An 18,337-nucleotide genomic window follows, 5' to 3' on the forward strand; every position below is an offset into this window, starting at 1 on the left:
TATGACCAACTTACTAAAAATAGTAAGTAACCACAAATAACAACTTTGCACTAAAATGCCCTTATTGAAAAGATAGAAACAAAAATATTTTTGGATGATGCAAGATTTCCCTTACACCTAGGATGCTCCTACATCACGTCAAGTAATCTCAATCCTAGATGTTTTAATATGTCCTCACTATCCCATGTAGCATCCTCACTCAGAAGATTTCTCCACTGCACTAGGTACTCTCTAATATTGCTCCTCTAAAGTATACGCTCTCTAGTATCCAAAATAGCCTTAGGAACCAATGCCCACTTCCCCTCATCATTGTGAGGAGGAAACTCTACTCAAGGTACAATATTGTGTCCTAGTGTCTTTTTGAGGCATAAAATATGAAATACATTATGTATCCTGTAATACATTAGAAACTCTAACTCATAGGCCACATCCCCAACACTCTTGATAACTCTAAAAGGCCCATGGGATCATGGCCTCAACTTTTCTACACCACTTCTCTTAAGAGGATTGTTTGTAGGGTTGTACCATGAGGTAAACCAATCACCCACATTGAATAATTGTTCTACTATGTGTCGATATCATGATATCTTGATTTTCCTACAATAGATCTCTAAGACTAGGTACCTTGTTATCACTGAATAATACATCTAAGAAACTCATAGCATGATATTCATAGAGAGCTATGAATGGTATCATCTGAATATATGTGGCATCTAGTGTTTTCGAAGTGCTCATCAAGGTGAAAATACTTCACCCATGTTTTATGGTGCCCTGCTATGGAATTAAACAAATATCCCTCAACCTATTTATTAACTATTTTAGTCTAACAATTGGTTTAAGGGTGGTAGCTAGTACTCTATGATGAGCTCTATCCTGCACTACTTGAAAATATTTTTTCCAAAAAAGACTCATGAACTTGATGTCTCAATAACTAACAATAGACTGTGGAAATCCATGCATCCTAAATATCTCCCTGAAGAAAAACTCTTCTACCTATATTGTTGTATGCGTGGATGCAAGGGTAAAGAAGTGTGTGAATTCAATTAAATGGTCCAACACCACATAGATGTAGTCCTTGCCTTGGACTCGAGGTACACTTGGATAAATTCAATGATACATTGTCCCACTTCTTCAAAATGGGTAGGGTCTGTAATAACCACTTGGGAAAGAGTTCTCATGTTTATTCAACTAGCATAGTGGGCACTCTCTCACATGTTGTAGCAAATCTATCTTGAGTCCCTTCTATATGAAGCACTCTCTCACCCATTTGCAAGTTCTAAAGTATCCTTGATGATCTTCCATAGGTGAGTCATGAAAAGATCTCAATATCTTCTTCTTAACAATGGAACCAAGCACCAATAAAATTGTGTACTTATACATGATCAAATCATTTGCCATAAAATACCTATAATCTTGCATAGTTCCATTAATAATTTCCATATACCACTTGCCCTTTGCATACTCTACAGGATTTAGCTCCCTCTAATCATCAGATAATATTCCCAATGTGTAAAAGTGAGGTCTCTAGGACAAGGCATTAGCAACGATGTACTTCTTCTCTTTACTGAAAACAACATCAAATTCATAAGACTATTGTGATCCATTTTGATTATGAATTTTCTCCCCACCAAATACTGTACAAGTTTAGCCAATGCCTGCATAATGGATAACATTTCCTTATAATAAATGATGTAACCCCTCTCAACTTCCTACTCTCAATTGCAATGGGGTGTTAATCTTGCATCAAAATTGTCCCAACTCCCTCTTCTAAAGTATTACAATGCAACTCAATTTGTTTGCTAGAATGGCTAAAACTAGGCAAGCTCTCATCAATTCCTTGAATCTATCAAAAAATTATTGTTTCCTATATGTCCACTCCAATGCAGCCTTCTGAGCCAAAAATGTGAGAGGAGTTTGTTGACTATGAATACTCGTTCGTAAAACAGTAATAGAAGCCACATAAACACATGAAGCCTCTGAGATGTGAAAGACTTCTAAGAGGTGGTCAATCCATAATAGCCTATATTTTATCTAGATCCACATGAACACTCTTAGCATTGATAATGTTCCTTAAGTATAACTACTCACTCATCCCAAATTCACATTTTGACATATTAGCATACAAGGAATCCCCCTCTAGAGTGTCAAGATGTTTCAAATGATCCTCCCATGTCCTTTTGTAAATAAGTATTGCATTAGATAATATCAAGACAAATCTCCTCAACCGCTCGTTGAATACCTTGTTCATGCATGACTAGAAGGTTGATGGTGCATTAGTTAAGCCAAGCAATATGACTAGAAATTTGAAATGGCCATAGTGGCACCTAGAAATTGTCTTCTCTACATCATCCTCCTTGACTCGTGTTTGATGGTAAACTGATCTCAAGTCTATCTTAGAGAAGTAGCAAGGTCCATGTAAATCATTAATGAGCTCATTTATGCAAGGAATCGAGTATCTATTATTGATAGTTTTCTTGTTCAATTTCATGTGGTCTATGCACATATAAAAAATCCCATCCTTATTTTAGACAAAAACTATTGTTGAGCCAAATGAGATCTTACTTGTTCTAATGTGTCCCATTTCTTGGAGTTCCTTCGAGGCTTTTTCAATCTCATAGTTACACCTCTTTATATGTTAGTAAGGAGTAACGATCGCAAGTTTCTCACCCTCTTCAAGCTCTATCATATATTCAATCCTTATATCTAGTAGTATATCTCCAAACACTTTATTGTTTTTGGTCAACAATTCCTATACTTGTGAAGGTTATTCATGCTTCTGCTACTTAGTAACATTTTCTTTCACCACAATCTTTTTTTCCCACTGCACTTGATTGCGATATATCAATCTCTCCATCCACCTAAGTGATACCACTCTAAGCCCTCCATCTGATAAAAGATCTAAATACCACTTTCTTTCTTTGATACTCAAACTTCAATTACATTCTATTTAGATTGAAAGTGACAATGAATCGTAATCCTCCATGTTGACTACAAGTATTTTTTCCACCATGTCGTAATCACCCATCCACATATGTAGATCATTAATAAAATGAGATCTCTTTATTTGTTTCTTAAACTTTCCTTTACATTCCTTGGTAATTTCAATTAATATAGATACGTCCATTTTGAATTTTGATTCATATCAATAGGTAACTTATAAAGTCCATGAGTCACTATGCCTCTGAATCCCTCATGCTCCTCAATGTGCAACCCTATCTTCTTGACTAGTCTTTCTGAGATAAAATTGTGGGTGGCATCTGTATTCACCAAAGTAATAACTTGGTTTTTTTGTATTACACTCCTTGCTCTAAAGGTCATTGCTCAATTATCACCTGACAAGCATACAATCATTTTCCCATCACCTGATTCTTCTCTTGTGGGTTTCACCTCATTGTTGTCATTAGGTTAGACTATTTTTCCTCATCCTTGGATAGTAACTCCTCTGCTGAAAAATATTCTATTTATCCTACATTTTCCTTTATTGGCATTTGTGACTAATATCCCAAGGCTTCATGTAATAAAAACATAGTTTTTTCGTCTTAACTCATTCAGTTGATCATTGTCCAACTTCTTCATTTTATTCTTAGGCTAGGAGTCTTTTTGGAAAGACTTTCTATCCTTGTCCTTTTTACTTATAATCCCCTCTGAATGAAATTTTTCTTTTGGAGATGAAGGCTCCATGTATCAAGTCTTCTTGTATCCTTCCTCTAGAGTCTCTAGATTGAGACCCTTAATCCATCCCTGAAGAGGCTTTGCTAGCCCATCCATGAATAATAGTAATAACCTCCTTTGAGAGATATTTGTGACTAAAGATGAGTCTTTGAAATTCTAATATGAAATTATCAGCCGAACCCCACTACTTAAGTTGAGCTAATTCTTTAAAGTGCAATTTTGGGTCCTGGTAGAAGCCCTCAATCAAACTCTCTATGAACTTCACATGAGAAGTAATCTAGTCATGGCCTATAGTGATCATGTCATAGTGTTACCACTTTTTCTCTATATATCTAATAAATATAAAAATATCTCCTCACTCAAGTCCTCAGCATTCATGTTTCTCATATTATCAATAACCTGTTTACCTATACCAATATGAACCTCAGGATTTTTTTGTGGTTCATGTTCTTTATTTAGTGAGGCCCAATTTTTCACATGTATTAATGATGTACCAATAGTTGTACACTCCAATCAATGGTGACATTTTTGGTTCATATTGTATTGTACCCACGAGAATGTTAGGATACATTGCTCTAATACCACTAGACCCAACCACTACACCAAAAGATTGGCCTAGTGGTAAGGCCGGTTATAGGGGGTGTTAAGGTGGCATTACAAGACACGTCCCCCTCCCACCAAAGCATCTAACAATGAGGATCACCCTCCACCAATTATGCAAACCTCACAGACATGGCCACTAGATTACACTACCTATGCGCGGGACATTACAACCCAATATGTTTCACAAGTCTCAACCTTGACACTTTTGGCTCTGATACCACTATGGATTTGTACTTTATGGGTCTAATATTTCATTTCTTCTTGAGTGTTTCAATTTATGGCAATTTTGACAAACAATTTTCTTTCACACTTATTTCTACTATAAGAAAATCCCTTTTAATATAGTTTGTCTAGAGAGTTTGTTTAATTCAACCTGGTGTGTTTAATGTACTTAGAACATTGTTTTTATTTATGCATGCCATTAAATGGAGCATCAAATAGAAATATAATATTGCAATATTTGTTCAAACTAAGAGTTTCAATAATCTATACTTGCAAAAAGTTCCACATTGTAAAACTCTAAAAATATTAGCTTTTTTTTAACATTACAAAAGCAACCTAGTTGCTTTTTAGGGGCCAATTATTAAATATTCAATACCCAAAACCCCAAGAACCTAGAAAGAAACTATTGTATTTGAATTGCTACAGTACTTTGGGTTGCTATAGTAATGTGGCTACTACAGTAACATGGCCAACAAGTACAGCTTGATAACAAATAACAACAACAACAATGATGACAACAAGCCCCTAAATTTATGTTTTGCCTCCAAAATTGACTTATGAGTTGACTATGCTATAGACCTTGCAGCCACCACTTCAAATATGCAAAATGTGACTCTTCTTGTTGTTGGAAACTCAATTTTAGAACTGTGATCTTATTAATCTTCAAATCTTATCTTCCAAAGACATGAAGATTGTCACCAAGTGAGGGTGGGCATCCTCAAAGGCCAAGAAATCTCTCCTAGAACTTACAAGAAAATACAACATCGCCCCCAATAATTGATAGTCTTTAGCATGCTTCCAAAGTCTTCCAAGGGCATATATATACTCATGTTCCAAAATCAACTCCTTTTTCTTTTCCAATGTGCGATGATAGAACACATAATCTTAATATTACTTTCTCCTTTTAGAAACATCCATGTACCCCTCTTATAGGGGGCGACTTGATTTTTGCTACATTTTATAAAGTGACTTTATAAGGGATATAATATTAAATTTAAATAGTCACTTATAATTATAACTTCAAGTATTTCAATAATATAGCAAATGAACTAGGGATCCAACATATAATAGCTCATTGAAAAGAGCTTAACGAAACACATCACATCCCACCTTGAAATTTTGAGGGCACTAGATCCCTACAACATCTTCCTAAAAATATTAAGTCTCCCTAAGTAACCATCAAACAAACATTGTTTGGTCGATAATTGAATTTGATTGGGCCAAATAACCTTAGGATTCCTTTGAAGTCCTAGTTAGCCCTCAAGACCATGACAAAACAAGCCAACAACTACTCTAATCATGTTTGGCTCAAGAAGAGGACATTACACTTGCACTATTTTCTCATCCTACTAATGGATCGTGATTTATGATGTAAAACATTAATGATAAAAATTACGCATAATCTAATTCTAGAAGCATACTAACTATATTGACATAGCTTGCAGAAATATTCTATTAAGGAAAAAATGAAACAATGTTAACATTCAAGTTACCAAGAAATAGGATTAAGTGCAAATAATTACTATCAAAGATCTACAATATACTATTAAATTTGATGTGTGTCATGATTGTGATAAAATAATCAACAAACCCTACGGGTCTGTCTAGTTCGTGGAATTAGCATAACTGGGTTTTGATTTAAAACCCAGTTTTGTCAAAATCAGGTTTTGTATTTCTAAATTTGGTTTTGAGAAAATAATTTGTCCCATTTTGTTAACTTGGAAGATGAGTGGGAAGATAAAACTTTTGCATTTGGTTCATAAAATTGGAATTGGAATTAGCCTTTTTTCAAATTTACTTTTTTAAAATTTAAGATTTTAAATTTATTAGTTTATTTTTCTATTCATTAATTTTATATGATTTTGTAATTGTTTATATATATATATATATAGACTTTTTTTTAAAGTTATTGAATATTAATTTTTTAATTTATTTCTGAATAAGGTTACTTCTCCCAAGTTCCAAAAACTAGTTTAAAATAACAATATAGTTTATATTAATTTTATATGATTTTGTAATTGTTTATATATATATATATATATATAGACATTTTTTTAAAGTTATTGAATATTAATTTTTTAATTTATTTCTGAATAAGGTTACTTCTCCCAAGTTCCAAAAACTAGTTTAAAATAACAATATAGTCATGATGTTACTATAATTTGACATATTGTATGTATATAAAATTATAAATAAGCTAAATTTTATTTATTGTCATTTTATCCTATAAAAATTAATTATAAAGAAAAAAAATATTCATTTTATATCAATATTTTTTTATTTTATTTTTAAAGTCAATCTTTATACAAAACCCTACTGGCAATCTGAAATCCTAAAGATAAATAAGAATGCTAATAGGGCATAGAGATAGCGGAGAGAGTGCTTGACAGGGTCCAACTATGAAAGAAGATAAGACAAGCGAGCAAAGGGCAGGTCATGGAGAGGAGATTGTGCGTCAAACTCTTTGAGCATCCCGTGGAGATGTGTAACATCTGCATTGTTATCTGAAAATTCTTGAACTTGAGCTATCAAGGCATCTAATGGATCCATTTTTTTAGTTTTACTCTATTATTTTCTAGTACTTTTTCCACCTTGTCAATTTGTCCCCTCACTAAGCGAGCTAAATATTCGTCTCATGTTGAACTGAGGGATTAGAACATTGCTTAGAAAAAATGGAAACTACATTACCTATTGTCACTCGTGTCACAAAGTTGCGTTTGCACGGACAAAACACAATCCCTTTCAAATGGTGAAAACCTAAAGATGTGGCAGAATGGCTAAACTTTTTTAGATTTGTAACTCACTGGACTTCAAAAAGAATCCACTCTAATTTTCATCTAATCCTCAAAATCTCAAACCTAGAATTCAATTCCCAATTCTTGCTATCTTGATGGAACACTGGAAACCTCATTTTGGCCAAAAATTAGAATAATAGAATTCTAATTCTATTTTGAGAATTTCGCCCCAAACACCAATTTTGTCAAAACCAGATTTTGGGTATTCCAATTCTAGGGTAATTTCGCGAAACAAACAGGGCCTAAGAGAATGAAAGCATCAAGTGGTTCAAGGGAGAATATTGGTTATCAAAAAACCATTAATTGAGTACAAAAAGCTAATTAAAACTTTTGACTCAATGTTAATGGACATTCTAGTGAATTACCTTTTCATAGATGTTGAAATTCTAAATGACAATGAAGTCAATTTACTTGAGATGGAAAGTGGTGAAGAAAAGTTTTGAAAACTTAATACGATGGTGAAGGAATCTAAAACTCAAAGGAGTTTACCTCATATGGTGGGGATAGACTTTCTAAATCCTTTTAGGTCTCCTCCCATAGTATTCTAGATTTTATTGAGGGAGTAGTTAAGGATAGTCTAGTGGTTCCTCTTGTTGTTGCTTGCAATAGTACCCATTTCTGGTGGTTGTGCTTTGCTTTTTGAGAGGAATGTTGTCGGTGTTGTCTCTCTAGTTGTTGATGGCCCTATTTCTCGGGATGTTGCTAGCCTTATCCCTGGTTCATCTATGAGTGCTATTGGTCTTCCCTCTCAGTGTGTCGAGAGTCCAACTTTGGATTCGTTAGCATAGCGAGATATGGTTGCTAAGGTGGAAGAGACTTGGATTCTATAATGGGTAAGAAATCCAAGACATATATATGCCCTCCTTTGACATGACCCTTTGTTGCTACAAGGGTGATGTTGAAGGTAAATCCTAATGGTTTTTGGTTGTGGAGTTCATGTTGAAGTTTTCTCCAATCCTTTTTCTAATTTTTTTGTTGTGTATTGATTTTTTCATGCAACACTTCCTTCAAGTTGTGGAGCTTGTTGGTAAAAGCCTCCTCTTGGTCTTGCCTTGTTCCTTCTCATGGATTTCCATGGGAAATCTTATGTGACTTTTTTGTAAAGGTTGTAAGTCCCTTCAAAACATGTTTTTTTTTTAAATAAAAAATAACATTTATAAATCTTAAATATAGTACAAGATACTTTCCTTCTATGAATACTAGGTGGAATGGAACAACCTTTCTAAATCTTACTTTATATAATATATTTTTCATTTTTTCCTTATGTTAAATTTGCAGCAATACAAGATACTTTCATTTTATGAATATTGTATAGAATAGAAGAATCTTTCTAATTCTTGCTTTCAATCTCTCAATTAGATGGATTTTACTATAAAATCTATACATCTAGTTGACCTTTCATTCTTTCAATTATTTGAAATAAAAGAGGGGATTGAAATTTATTCAATCAAGAAGAAATACATATGTTTTTTGTTTTAATTTAAAATAACCTTTCTAAATCTTAAGTATAGTATAAGACAATTTCCTTCTCTGAATACTATGTGGAATAGAATAACCTTCTTTATATAATATTTTTTTCATTTTTTTCTTATGTTAAATTTGCAGGTACAAGATACTTTCCTTCTATGAATATTGTGTGGAATTGAACAATCTTTCTAGTTATTGCTTTCAATCTCTCATTAGATGGATTTTATTCTAAAATCTACACATTTAGTTGACCATTCATTCTCTCATATATTTCAATATTGAAATAAAAGAGGGGGTTAAAATGTATTCAATCAAAAAGAAATACATATTTTTTTTGTTTTAATAAAACATAACATTTTTAAATCTTAAATATAGTACAAGATACTTCCTTCTATGAATACTATGTGTAATAGAACAACCTTTCTAAATCTTACTTTATATAATATATTTTTCATTTTTTTCTTATGTTAAATTTGCAGCAGTACAAGATGATTTCCTTTTATGAATATTGTGTGCAATACAACAATCTTTCTAAATCTTGCTTTCAATCTCTCAATTTAGATGGATTTTATTCTAAAATCTATACATCTAGTTGACCTTTCATTCTCGCATTTATTTGAAATAAAAGAGAGGGTTAAAATCTATTCAATCAAGAAGAAATACATAGCATTGGCCTCAAACAACCCTATCAAAATCCACTAAATGGACCAACTATTGAAACAAATCCAAGGGTAATTGACCCTTATCCATAATATTTCAATTTTGCATATGATCAAGAACCCACTTGGCTAGACAATCTGCTACTCTATTCCTCTCTAGTTACAGAATCCAAAGAAGTACACAAATCAAGAATATAATTAACAACCAAAACCAACCACCAAACATCCTCAAAATGTTGCCAAGTTAGTAGATGAACCACTACATGTGACTTTGATTCACAAAGGAGTTGGTTCCATCCAAGAGCACAAGCACACTATACAACATATAAAATGGCAATAGCCTCCATCAGATTGTTGGTATGATGATCTTTATAAATAGAAAAAGTAAACCACAAATTCCCCAAGCTATCTCTACCAAGTCCACCAATACTAGCAAGATCTGGGTTTCCATGAGAACATCATCTGTGTTGATTTCTAGAATGTTGGACGACTCCACCTCCCCACCCTATTTATCTTTCGAAAAGGATCTCTACATCTATTTCTCATACATTGGCCTTGAGGACAAAGAAGATGGAGACACTTATAGCAAAGAACACCAATAGATCCACAACCTTCATAACCTTTTTTTTTTTTAGTTGAAATAGTTTCTCCCAATGAACGAAGAATTCTCCACCATAAGTGATGGGACCCCAACATCACATCCTCAAAGATTTAACAATTCCTCTCTAACCAAATATGCCAAAAAAATACCAACAAAATCCAAAGCCTTCATAAAGTCACGTTATGAAATAGTTCTCCTAATGAATGGAGAATTTTCCACCATAAGTGATGGGTCCCCAACATCACATCCTGAAAAATTTAACATATGTTTCCTATAGCTCTCTCATCCTCGTGATGGATCACAAAGTGTGATTTGAAACATTGATGCAAAAAAATTAATGCAATCTACCCATAAAACACAACAAACAATTTATCTCTAACCAGATATGCCAAAAAATAAAAGAAAGGCCAAGAGTCCTAGCAACATGAAGAAAAGAAGTTTTAACAAGAGCCTTACCCCATCGACCAAAACACCCAATCAAAGAGGAGACGTGCCAATAGGCTTGATATCTTAGATCCCCCCCAAAAACTTCAAATATGTCTAGAGTAGAATTGTAAAAAGAGATGAGAGACACTTTCTTCACTATTACAACACAAAACACACATCGAAGGGGCCTTGAAAACCACACATACATCACTTATCCCAAATAAGACATCGTTATGAAAAAATTGCAGGGCCGTAAGAACTTGTACCAAACTTGCCTCCATCAAGAACCTAAATGTTCTCTCAATTATTTAGTTTAAATAGTGCACCTTCCTACTCATTAGAAGCATCTAAAAAATTTATAAATGTTGTCATACAAGGAAGTTTCCTCTCTCAAATACAAGGGAAGGTGGTTAACCCCATAAGATTGAGTAGTGACAAATCTATTTACCATTATAAGCTCTAAAATAAATTACAGCAAAGTACAAGAGAAAACATAGCCAAACTTGAAAAAAAAGTTAGTGTAGGTTCTGATTATGCTAATTAGATGATTCTACAAACTAGTTTTACAAATGAGAAGAAATAAATGAAGGGCGTTACAACGAATGCAAACATCATCAATTATTTTGAATAATGTAAAGATGCTATATAATAAATAACTTTCTATCTCCCTAAATTAATGGTCTCTATGTGACCTATATTCCTACATATTGTATATATTTTCAGTATTTTGTTTTACTACTCAAAACACAACTCTATGCTTGTTTTGCATAGTTGTTGTAAAGAGTTTTCCTACATGGGATAAACTTCAAAAATATTCATCTTCAAGGGATCTCATTGAGGTTCAATTGCACATCAAAGTCGATTCTCTAGATTTTTCGACATGTTAATCATGGAATATTATCAAATGAACAATTTCCCTAATAAATGGAACTACATTTTGGAAAGCTCAAACTTTGCTGAATCCACTAATTATGTTGATGAACAAAGGGATATGCAATTTGTAGGATTTCTTTATTTAGAGCTCATCATGGCAAACATTAGAATTAGTGCATTTTTACAAGATTGAACAATCCATTAGCACCATATACTAGGAAACTGACTTTACTTCTTGTTACCCTTTAATGAAATGGCAAGAGGAAATATTAGCTTTCTAGAAAGGCACTCATCCTCATATATTCAACTTTCTTGCAAAAATGCATTACTTTCATCATTTCAGAAACAACCGTATGCATTTTTGAATGATGAGATGAATTTGAACAGTGGAGACTGTATTATCAACTTTTAGATACAAACAAGTACCTCCAAATCAATGCTAGTAGATATGCTCATTCCCAATCCCAGTGGAATGTACATTTGAACTCGTTTGCAAGGTGGGCACTTACGAACTTGAAGACATTAATACCCACTTTTGTTTTTTCTTCTTTTTCTGTTTTTTCTTCTTAGCTTTAACTGGCTTATCGGGTTCCACGTCTGTTTTGTCAAGTTCCTGGGAATCCATTTCCTGCACAATATTTAAATTGTCAAACCAACACCTTGTGAAGACAAATACTTCTTGCAACAACTTGAATCAATATTGAAGAAATTGTATGCATTCCACATCGATTCTCTTCAAATAGCCTTCACATGTAAGATGTTTTGGCAAACAAGGATACATAATTGTCAACTAATTTATATACGCCCAACACGATCAACATCCAATTGCAAACATTTACTAGGTTCAAAACCCTGCTTAGACACTCAGAATGAAGGTAATTTATAAAAATTAAAGCTAATAAGCCACGTAGAAACCTTATGTGCCTTATGTTTCCTACCACATCATAAAAGCAGAAAACATATTCTCACTAATTGCAATAAAAAAAATTGCTCAATATAATATAAGAGGAAGTATTACATATTCAATACTCCAAGTTTTTATTGTTCCATGCACAAACTTATTTGGCAATAGATTGAACAAATCTTTTGAAGACAGTGCTTGTTTTGCAAGGTATAAATGTCTCATGAGGCTTTTCAACATATATGATAAACGAATTTTTAAAATTCTCCCAAATAATGCAGAAATTCCATATAGCATGCAGATGAACCATAAAACTGAGAAAACAGATGAGCAAAGATGCAAACCTCTGTGTCATCTGGAAATGAGGCAACATGCCGAACCCGTTTCGTGGATTCCGAATCAGCATCTGTTTGCCACCAGGAATAGAAAGTTCAGTCGATATAACTTAGCTATGATGAATGAAAAAGGTAAAATAATCAGAAATAGATTGTCTATTTCCCCAGTATACGCACATGATGTTAGGAACACTATGGCCTTTCCCTCAGTTATAGATGTCAATATCTAGCTATGTCTTTATTGCACATGAAAACAACTACACATTAAAATTGAACATTAAAGTTCTTCACAGAAAAAGCTTGTGCTCAAAGTGCATTGTTTTCGAAAAGCTATGAATAAACATAAAAGTTATGATTTAGAATGAAGATCTACACAGAAAAAAAGTTAGATCAGTCAACCACGTGGAGAAAGATGAGATGAGAAATCAAAGAGGTTCTGAATGAGTTCATGATCAGTGAGGTGGGACAAATGGATATTCTGATTTACGAGATAATTATTTTGGAAGTTCAAAAATCTAGCCTTCATCTTTGTAAAACTTAAGTTCCCTAAGTTTGAACTGTTTTCTTATTTTACTAACCCCTTGTCAATCAAAGCATTCCCTCAAACAAGTTTATGAAAGGACAATATGGATCCATATTTTCCTCATCAAGTCAGTTAATTAGAAATTGCATAAGCATTTTATATTGAACTTTCTAGTTAGTCTTTTGTTAACATGCCAACATAAATCTTCAATCCATCCTCACAAAATTACTCTCTTGGAGTTCTGTTTTCATCTTTTCCATAATCACTCCAGCTTAAACTATCATCTGTAAATGGATCGTGACATCGATATTTCTATTTCTACAATCTAGACCATCAAACCATTTACTGAAGAAAGGTTATCTTAAAACTGTATGCTGCAATTAAATGGATCGTGACACTGATATTTCTATTTCTACAATCTAGACCATCAAACCACATACTGAAGAAAGGTTATCTTAAAACTATATGCTGCAACTAATCTATATTTTTACCTCCACCCATCCTACCAAGTCAAATCCACCCTCAAGCTAAATACATACCAAAAATACCACAATCTCCTAAGATTCAATTCAATTAATTTCATCACAAGCATCGCAGTGGTTTTGAATGAAACATGTATGAGAATAACCAAACTATATGGAGCCACTAAGGTGATATTTATGGTACTATGTAGATTCTACTTCATTGAAGCACCTGACAAGTGGTTTGCCATCAATAGGGAAAGATATCTAACCAAAAAACCCTGAAAGCGTCTATAATATGATTTATGTTATATGTTGAATATCATATAGTCTTAGCACAACATAGCTCCTAGTCAATAAGAATGCTAGTGGAAATGTTCCACTGGATGATAAAAACAATCCATTGTCGAATTTTGATGACGCAGGGAAATTTTGGGTTATTTTGCCAATTTGCTATTGTTATTACGTTGCTTTTCAACAGTTTAGGATTGCCAATTGGAAAAAGAAAAGAAAAAGAAAAAGAAAAAACTTTACCCAATATTTTACATAGCTTGTAAATAGATTAATGAAATTTGCCAAAAATACAAGTACTACTAGTGAAACAATATATTTTCCAAAATGCTAGCCTATCATATATTTCTAACATAAACAATTTTTTGCCAACAGTTTCTCTGGTCTTAAAAACGCTAAGATTAACCTTTGAGGCAACAAATATGAGGCATTCACATTCCACATATAATAGGTGTCAGAAGTGAATCAGACTTGGATCTGGACAGAGAAATATGAATTTAAGACTTCAACTTAATCAAATTGTATGCCATGGAACTCATTATAAGTAGTAACATAAAACATAGCTAAACATTAACGCAAGTTCTAGTTCAGCATCTGAATGTTGCATCAGGCTTTGTATACACGCTATGTCATGTACTTGACACTAAACATGATAAATTCTTTCGTTGCAATAAGTAGAGACTGGTTTTAGAATACATCATAATTCATATTGAGTCCACTTTCAATTTCTCAAGAACCATTTTAACATTTACATTTTCATCTTCCATAATTTAAAAATGTTTTTTCACATTACCATAGAATTTATAGATAGCCCATGGCAGGCACTATGCTAATTCCAGAGCAGCTGTGTCCCAATTGCACAAGTTGCGATGCAAAGATATGAGAGTTGTGTACTATGACTCTTCTACCCTAATCTCAGAACCCAAGCTCAAGTTGTCTAGACCTCTACTTTAAATGATTCTCATAAACAGACAGCCATTATGTCTTATAAATTTATAATCAAATTTACAACAATTCTAGAGCTTCTATTTTTAAATGTGTCTCCACAGAGTAAAATCCAAAAAGAATTATGCTAACAATTTGTTGGCCTGCGGACCCGGATTTAAGTCACTTTTGAACCCAGTCTAGATTCTGGATCAGTCCACCTTGCTGGAAAACACAAAATTTTGAGCCTATCAATACTTGTCCATCCTCCTCCTTGACGTTTTTCATTGTACACAGCATCTCATCAGGATGCTTGTCAGTGGCCCCAAGGAAATTTTCATATTTTTGGCCCAAAGAAAGCACACCCTGTGCTTGAAGAAATCCACCTATTCAATCTCCTCCCATGTCTTTGTTAAGGCCTGTGAATTGATGCAATCATTTGTAAAGAAATAAAATATTAAAGAAAAAAGCATCAGTATTATAAAATTGTTTTTAATTATAAAGGTAAAGGCAAGGTCTTTTAAAGGTCCCTAACCCAGCTTAAAAAGTGAGAGATATAGGTCAGCCCAACCAACATCAAGGAGCAACAAGAAGAAACGAACATTTATGGACAGCAAATGATCAGCACCACTACCTAATAAGAAAAGGGCATTCAGCCCAAGGTCCAAAATAGACTAGAAAAGCCAAGATGACTTGAAACAAAAATGTTCTAGGCAGCACTAAACGGCCCCTTTGAGTGGATCCTTAAAACAAATTTCCTTCTTAGGTGGTTTCCCTGATTTAATAGCCCCTCTTGAGATGGAAAGGAGCAAAGGCCAAAGCTGCTCTCCTGATTCCAATACCCTTTTTTCTTTACTTGATTTGGGCCAACCCTGTATAACAATTGAAAGGTTAGGTACAACTTGAGTCTCCACAAAACCCCAAATGGTTCTAATTCCCTCTCCCTACAATCCCCTCTTTGATTGACCTTTATGAGAGGGTCTTGCTACCGTATTTAACAAGAAGTTGTGAAGTTAACGCTTGATCTTTTTTTCCCAAATATTATGCGCACTCCAATTGCTCAAGCAATTTGCCGCAGCATGATTGGCTTTGATGAAACTGTCACAAATGAATGGGAATCCTTGATAAAAATTTGTCGCACCCAATCATCCAGTCTAGAGGATTAGGGGATCGCATAGCACAGTACCTTTTCCACCTCCACAATAACAAGGAGTCTACCGAACAGCAAATGTTTCCTAGATTTGGTGACCACATACAACACCAAAAGTTGGCTAAACGACTAGGGTATCGAAACGTCTTGGTTGATGTTGGAGGCAGAGGCAGGGTAGTGGCAAAGGCAGAGGCAATGGCGGGTACTAGTAGAGGCTGCGGTAGGTACTGGTGGAGGCGGAGGTGGACGCAGGTATTGGCAAAGACAGATCCAAGAATGAAAGCCTTGTGGATGCCTCCAAGAAGTGCATCATGGGCTTCCAGATGCTTGGAGCTGCACACCAAGCGCATCCACAAGCATCCGGAACCCAGGTTGTGCTTCATAGAAGCAACCATAAGGGCTCTAGATGCATTCGGGTGCATCCAAATGTCCAACATCAAAAAATGTGCTTTTTTTGCAAGTGCAAATCACTTGAAGAACAATAACACGTGCTTTTTATCTTTTTTTTGCTTCTAAACCCTAAAACAGTTCTCAAAGAGGCCATTCAACCATTCTTCATCTCATTTTGTTTGCAGCTAGACTCTCTTCTCATTTGGTCTCCATTTTGTCATTTTGAAGGCAAGGTGATTATTTTCAAAGAGGATCATTCGTAGGGCAAGAGATCATTTCACAGAGGATTTTTAAGCATCTAAGGTAACCATTTGATCCCATTCTTGAGTCCTTTAATGAAGTTTTTTGAGATTTTGATGGATTTTTTCAACTTTGTGAAGAAAGTTTTCAAGTTTTTTGGACAATTTTTTTTTTATGAATAAAGAAACAAGTTTAACTATCTATTTTAGCAGTTCTGATCATTTTTTGCACTTGCATGCTTGATGTTCTTTGTTTTTTTCTAATTAAAATTTATTTAATCTCTTATTATAGGCATAGCAAGAAATTAGATTGTATTGTGTAAGAATGGCCGCCACCGGTAGTAAATGTTTAGTAGGAGGGCAAGGAGCCAATAGTTTCAAAATTGATGTAGGATCTCCTTTATGGAGACATGCCACGAGAATCTCACAGGTTTCCAAAGGTGGATCATGTTGAGAATATTAGCTTCATAGTGAATTGAAGCAAAACAATGTGTAATATATATTGATAAAATCAAGCTTGATATGTGTGTGTGTGTGTGTGTATTGATAGAATTCCAAATATGTGAAAGCTTGATATATACATATAAATTATAATCAACATGTGTTAAATTACACATTAATCATAAATTGGATTAATAATCAAATCGGTTGCTAAAGAATCAAATTAATTTTAGTAATCGGCCATCTCCTTGTTGACAATGCCAACGTAGGGTCATGACCCTACATGGGCTTGCTTCACACCATAATTTATACTGATAGAAATCATCAATCTAGGGCATGCATTAACACAGTCTTCGATATATCTGCAATCTGCTATTCGCTCCTCATAAATCAGTAAGGTTGTGTTTGTATATATATATATGCATTATTCATGTTCATTCAATACTATTCTGTAATACATTAAAGAACTAAAATTGTTTTATATATATATAGTTGATCTGATTCGAGAGAAGTTTAATATTTATCAAAGCTCACAAACAAAGTTAAGGAACATTTAATTCAGAACAATTTCAATCAACAATAGTTAGTTTCTATCTCCACCAAATTGATCTTATAATCTTTATATGGTATCAAAGCCAACTTGGTAGAGAGATTGCAAAACTAAATTTTTAAAACATCATGGCAAACAATGTTAGAGTCAAGGATAGGCTTGAAGGAGCAACAAATTTTTTCTCATGGAAAATTCAAATTGCAACAATCCTCGAAGAATTGGAATTGGAATCATTCATTGAATTAGATATTTCAATACCTAAAGATGAGCCAGAAAAAAGCCACTTGGAAAAGGCGAAATAATAAAGCCAGGAAAATCATTATTGATTTAGTAGAAGATCATATTCTTCCCTCCATATCAAATCTCAAGAAAGCATTTGAGGTATTCAAAACAATTAAGGAGACATTTGAGATCAACAACTCAAGTAGATCACTTACATTTAAAAATCAACTTATGAATATAAAAATGAATAAATGAAAATCAATCTCATCCTACTTTGGAAGAATTTCCGAAATAAAGAATCAACTATCTTCTATTGGAAACAATGTAGAAGATCAAGAAATTATCAATAATAGCACTTAGATAAGATAAGATAATAAGACAAGATAATAATATTAATGTCCAACAAAAGACCACAAAAAGTCTATGGGACTGAGAGATTAACAAGACAGCTAACAACAGAAGGAGCACCAAATGGTGTTTAAGAAAAGTGAACAACAATAACCAAGAAGAAGAAGAGAGAGGAGCAGAGAGAGGCCAAGGCAAAGATTAGAGGATTACCTATATCTTGTGAAGCATTCATCCAAGTCATCAG

The 18,337-nt window shown here is 33.8% G+C and overlaps 1 protein-coding gene across 2 annotated transcripts in view; it reads right to left on the minus strand.

Annotated features, from left to right (window-relative positions):
* Window positions 1-11,435: 11,435 nt before the first annotated feature.
* Window positions 11,436-18,337, minus strand: part of LOC149540899 (E3 ubiquitin-protein ligase) — a 90,209-nt gene continuing 83,307 nt past the window's right edge. For both annotated transcript variants that reach the window (XM_089801963.1, XM_089801962.1), the window contains 2 exons: window positions 12,564-12,625; window positions 11,436-11,946 (listed from right to left, as the gene is read on the minus strand). In XM_089801963.1, the coding sequence (XP_089658089.1) occupies window positions 11,824-11,946; window positions 12,564-12,625 (185 nt within the window). In that variant the 3' untranslated portion in view covers window positions 11,436-11,823. The remainder of the gene's footprint in view (window positions 11,947-12,563; window positions 12,626-18,337) is intronic.

The sequence above is a fragment of the Cupressus sempervirens genome, chromosome 9 (genome assembly GCF_028749045.1).
Source record: "Cupressus sempervirens isolate cs-2001-9-10 chromosome 9, ASM2874904v1, whole genome shotgun sequence".
In the NCBI taxonomy this organism is placed as follows: domain Eukaryota; kingdom Viridiplantae; phylum Streptophyta; class Pinopsida; order Cupressales; family Cupressaceae; genus Cupressus; species Cupressus sempervirens.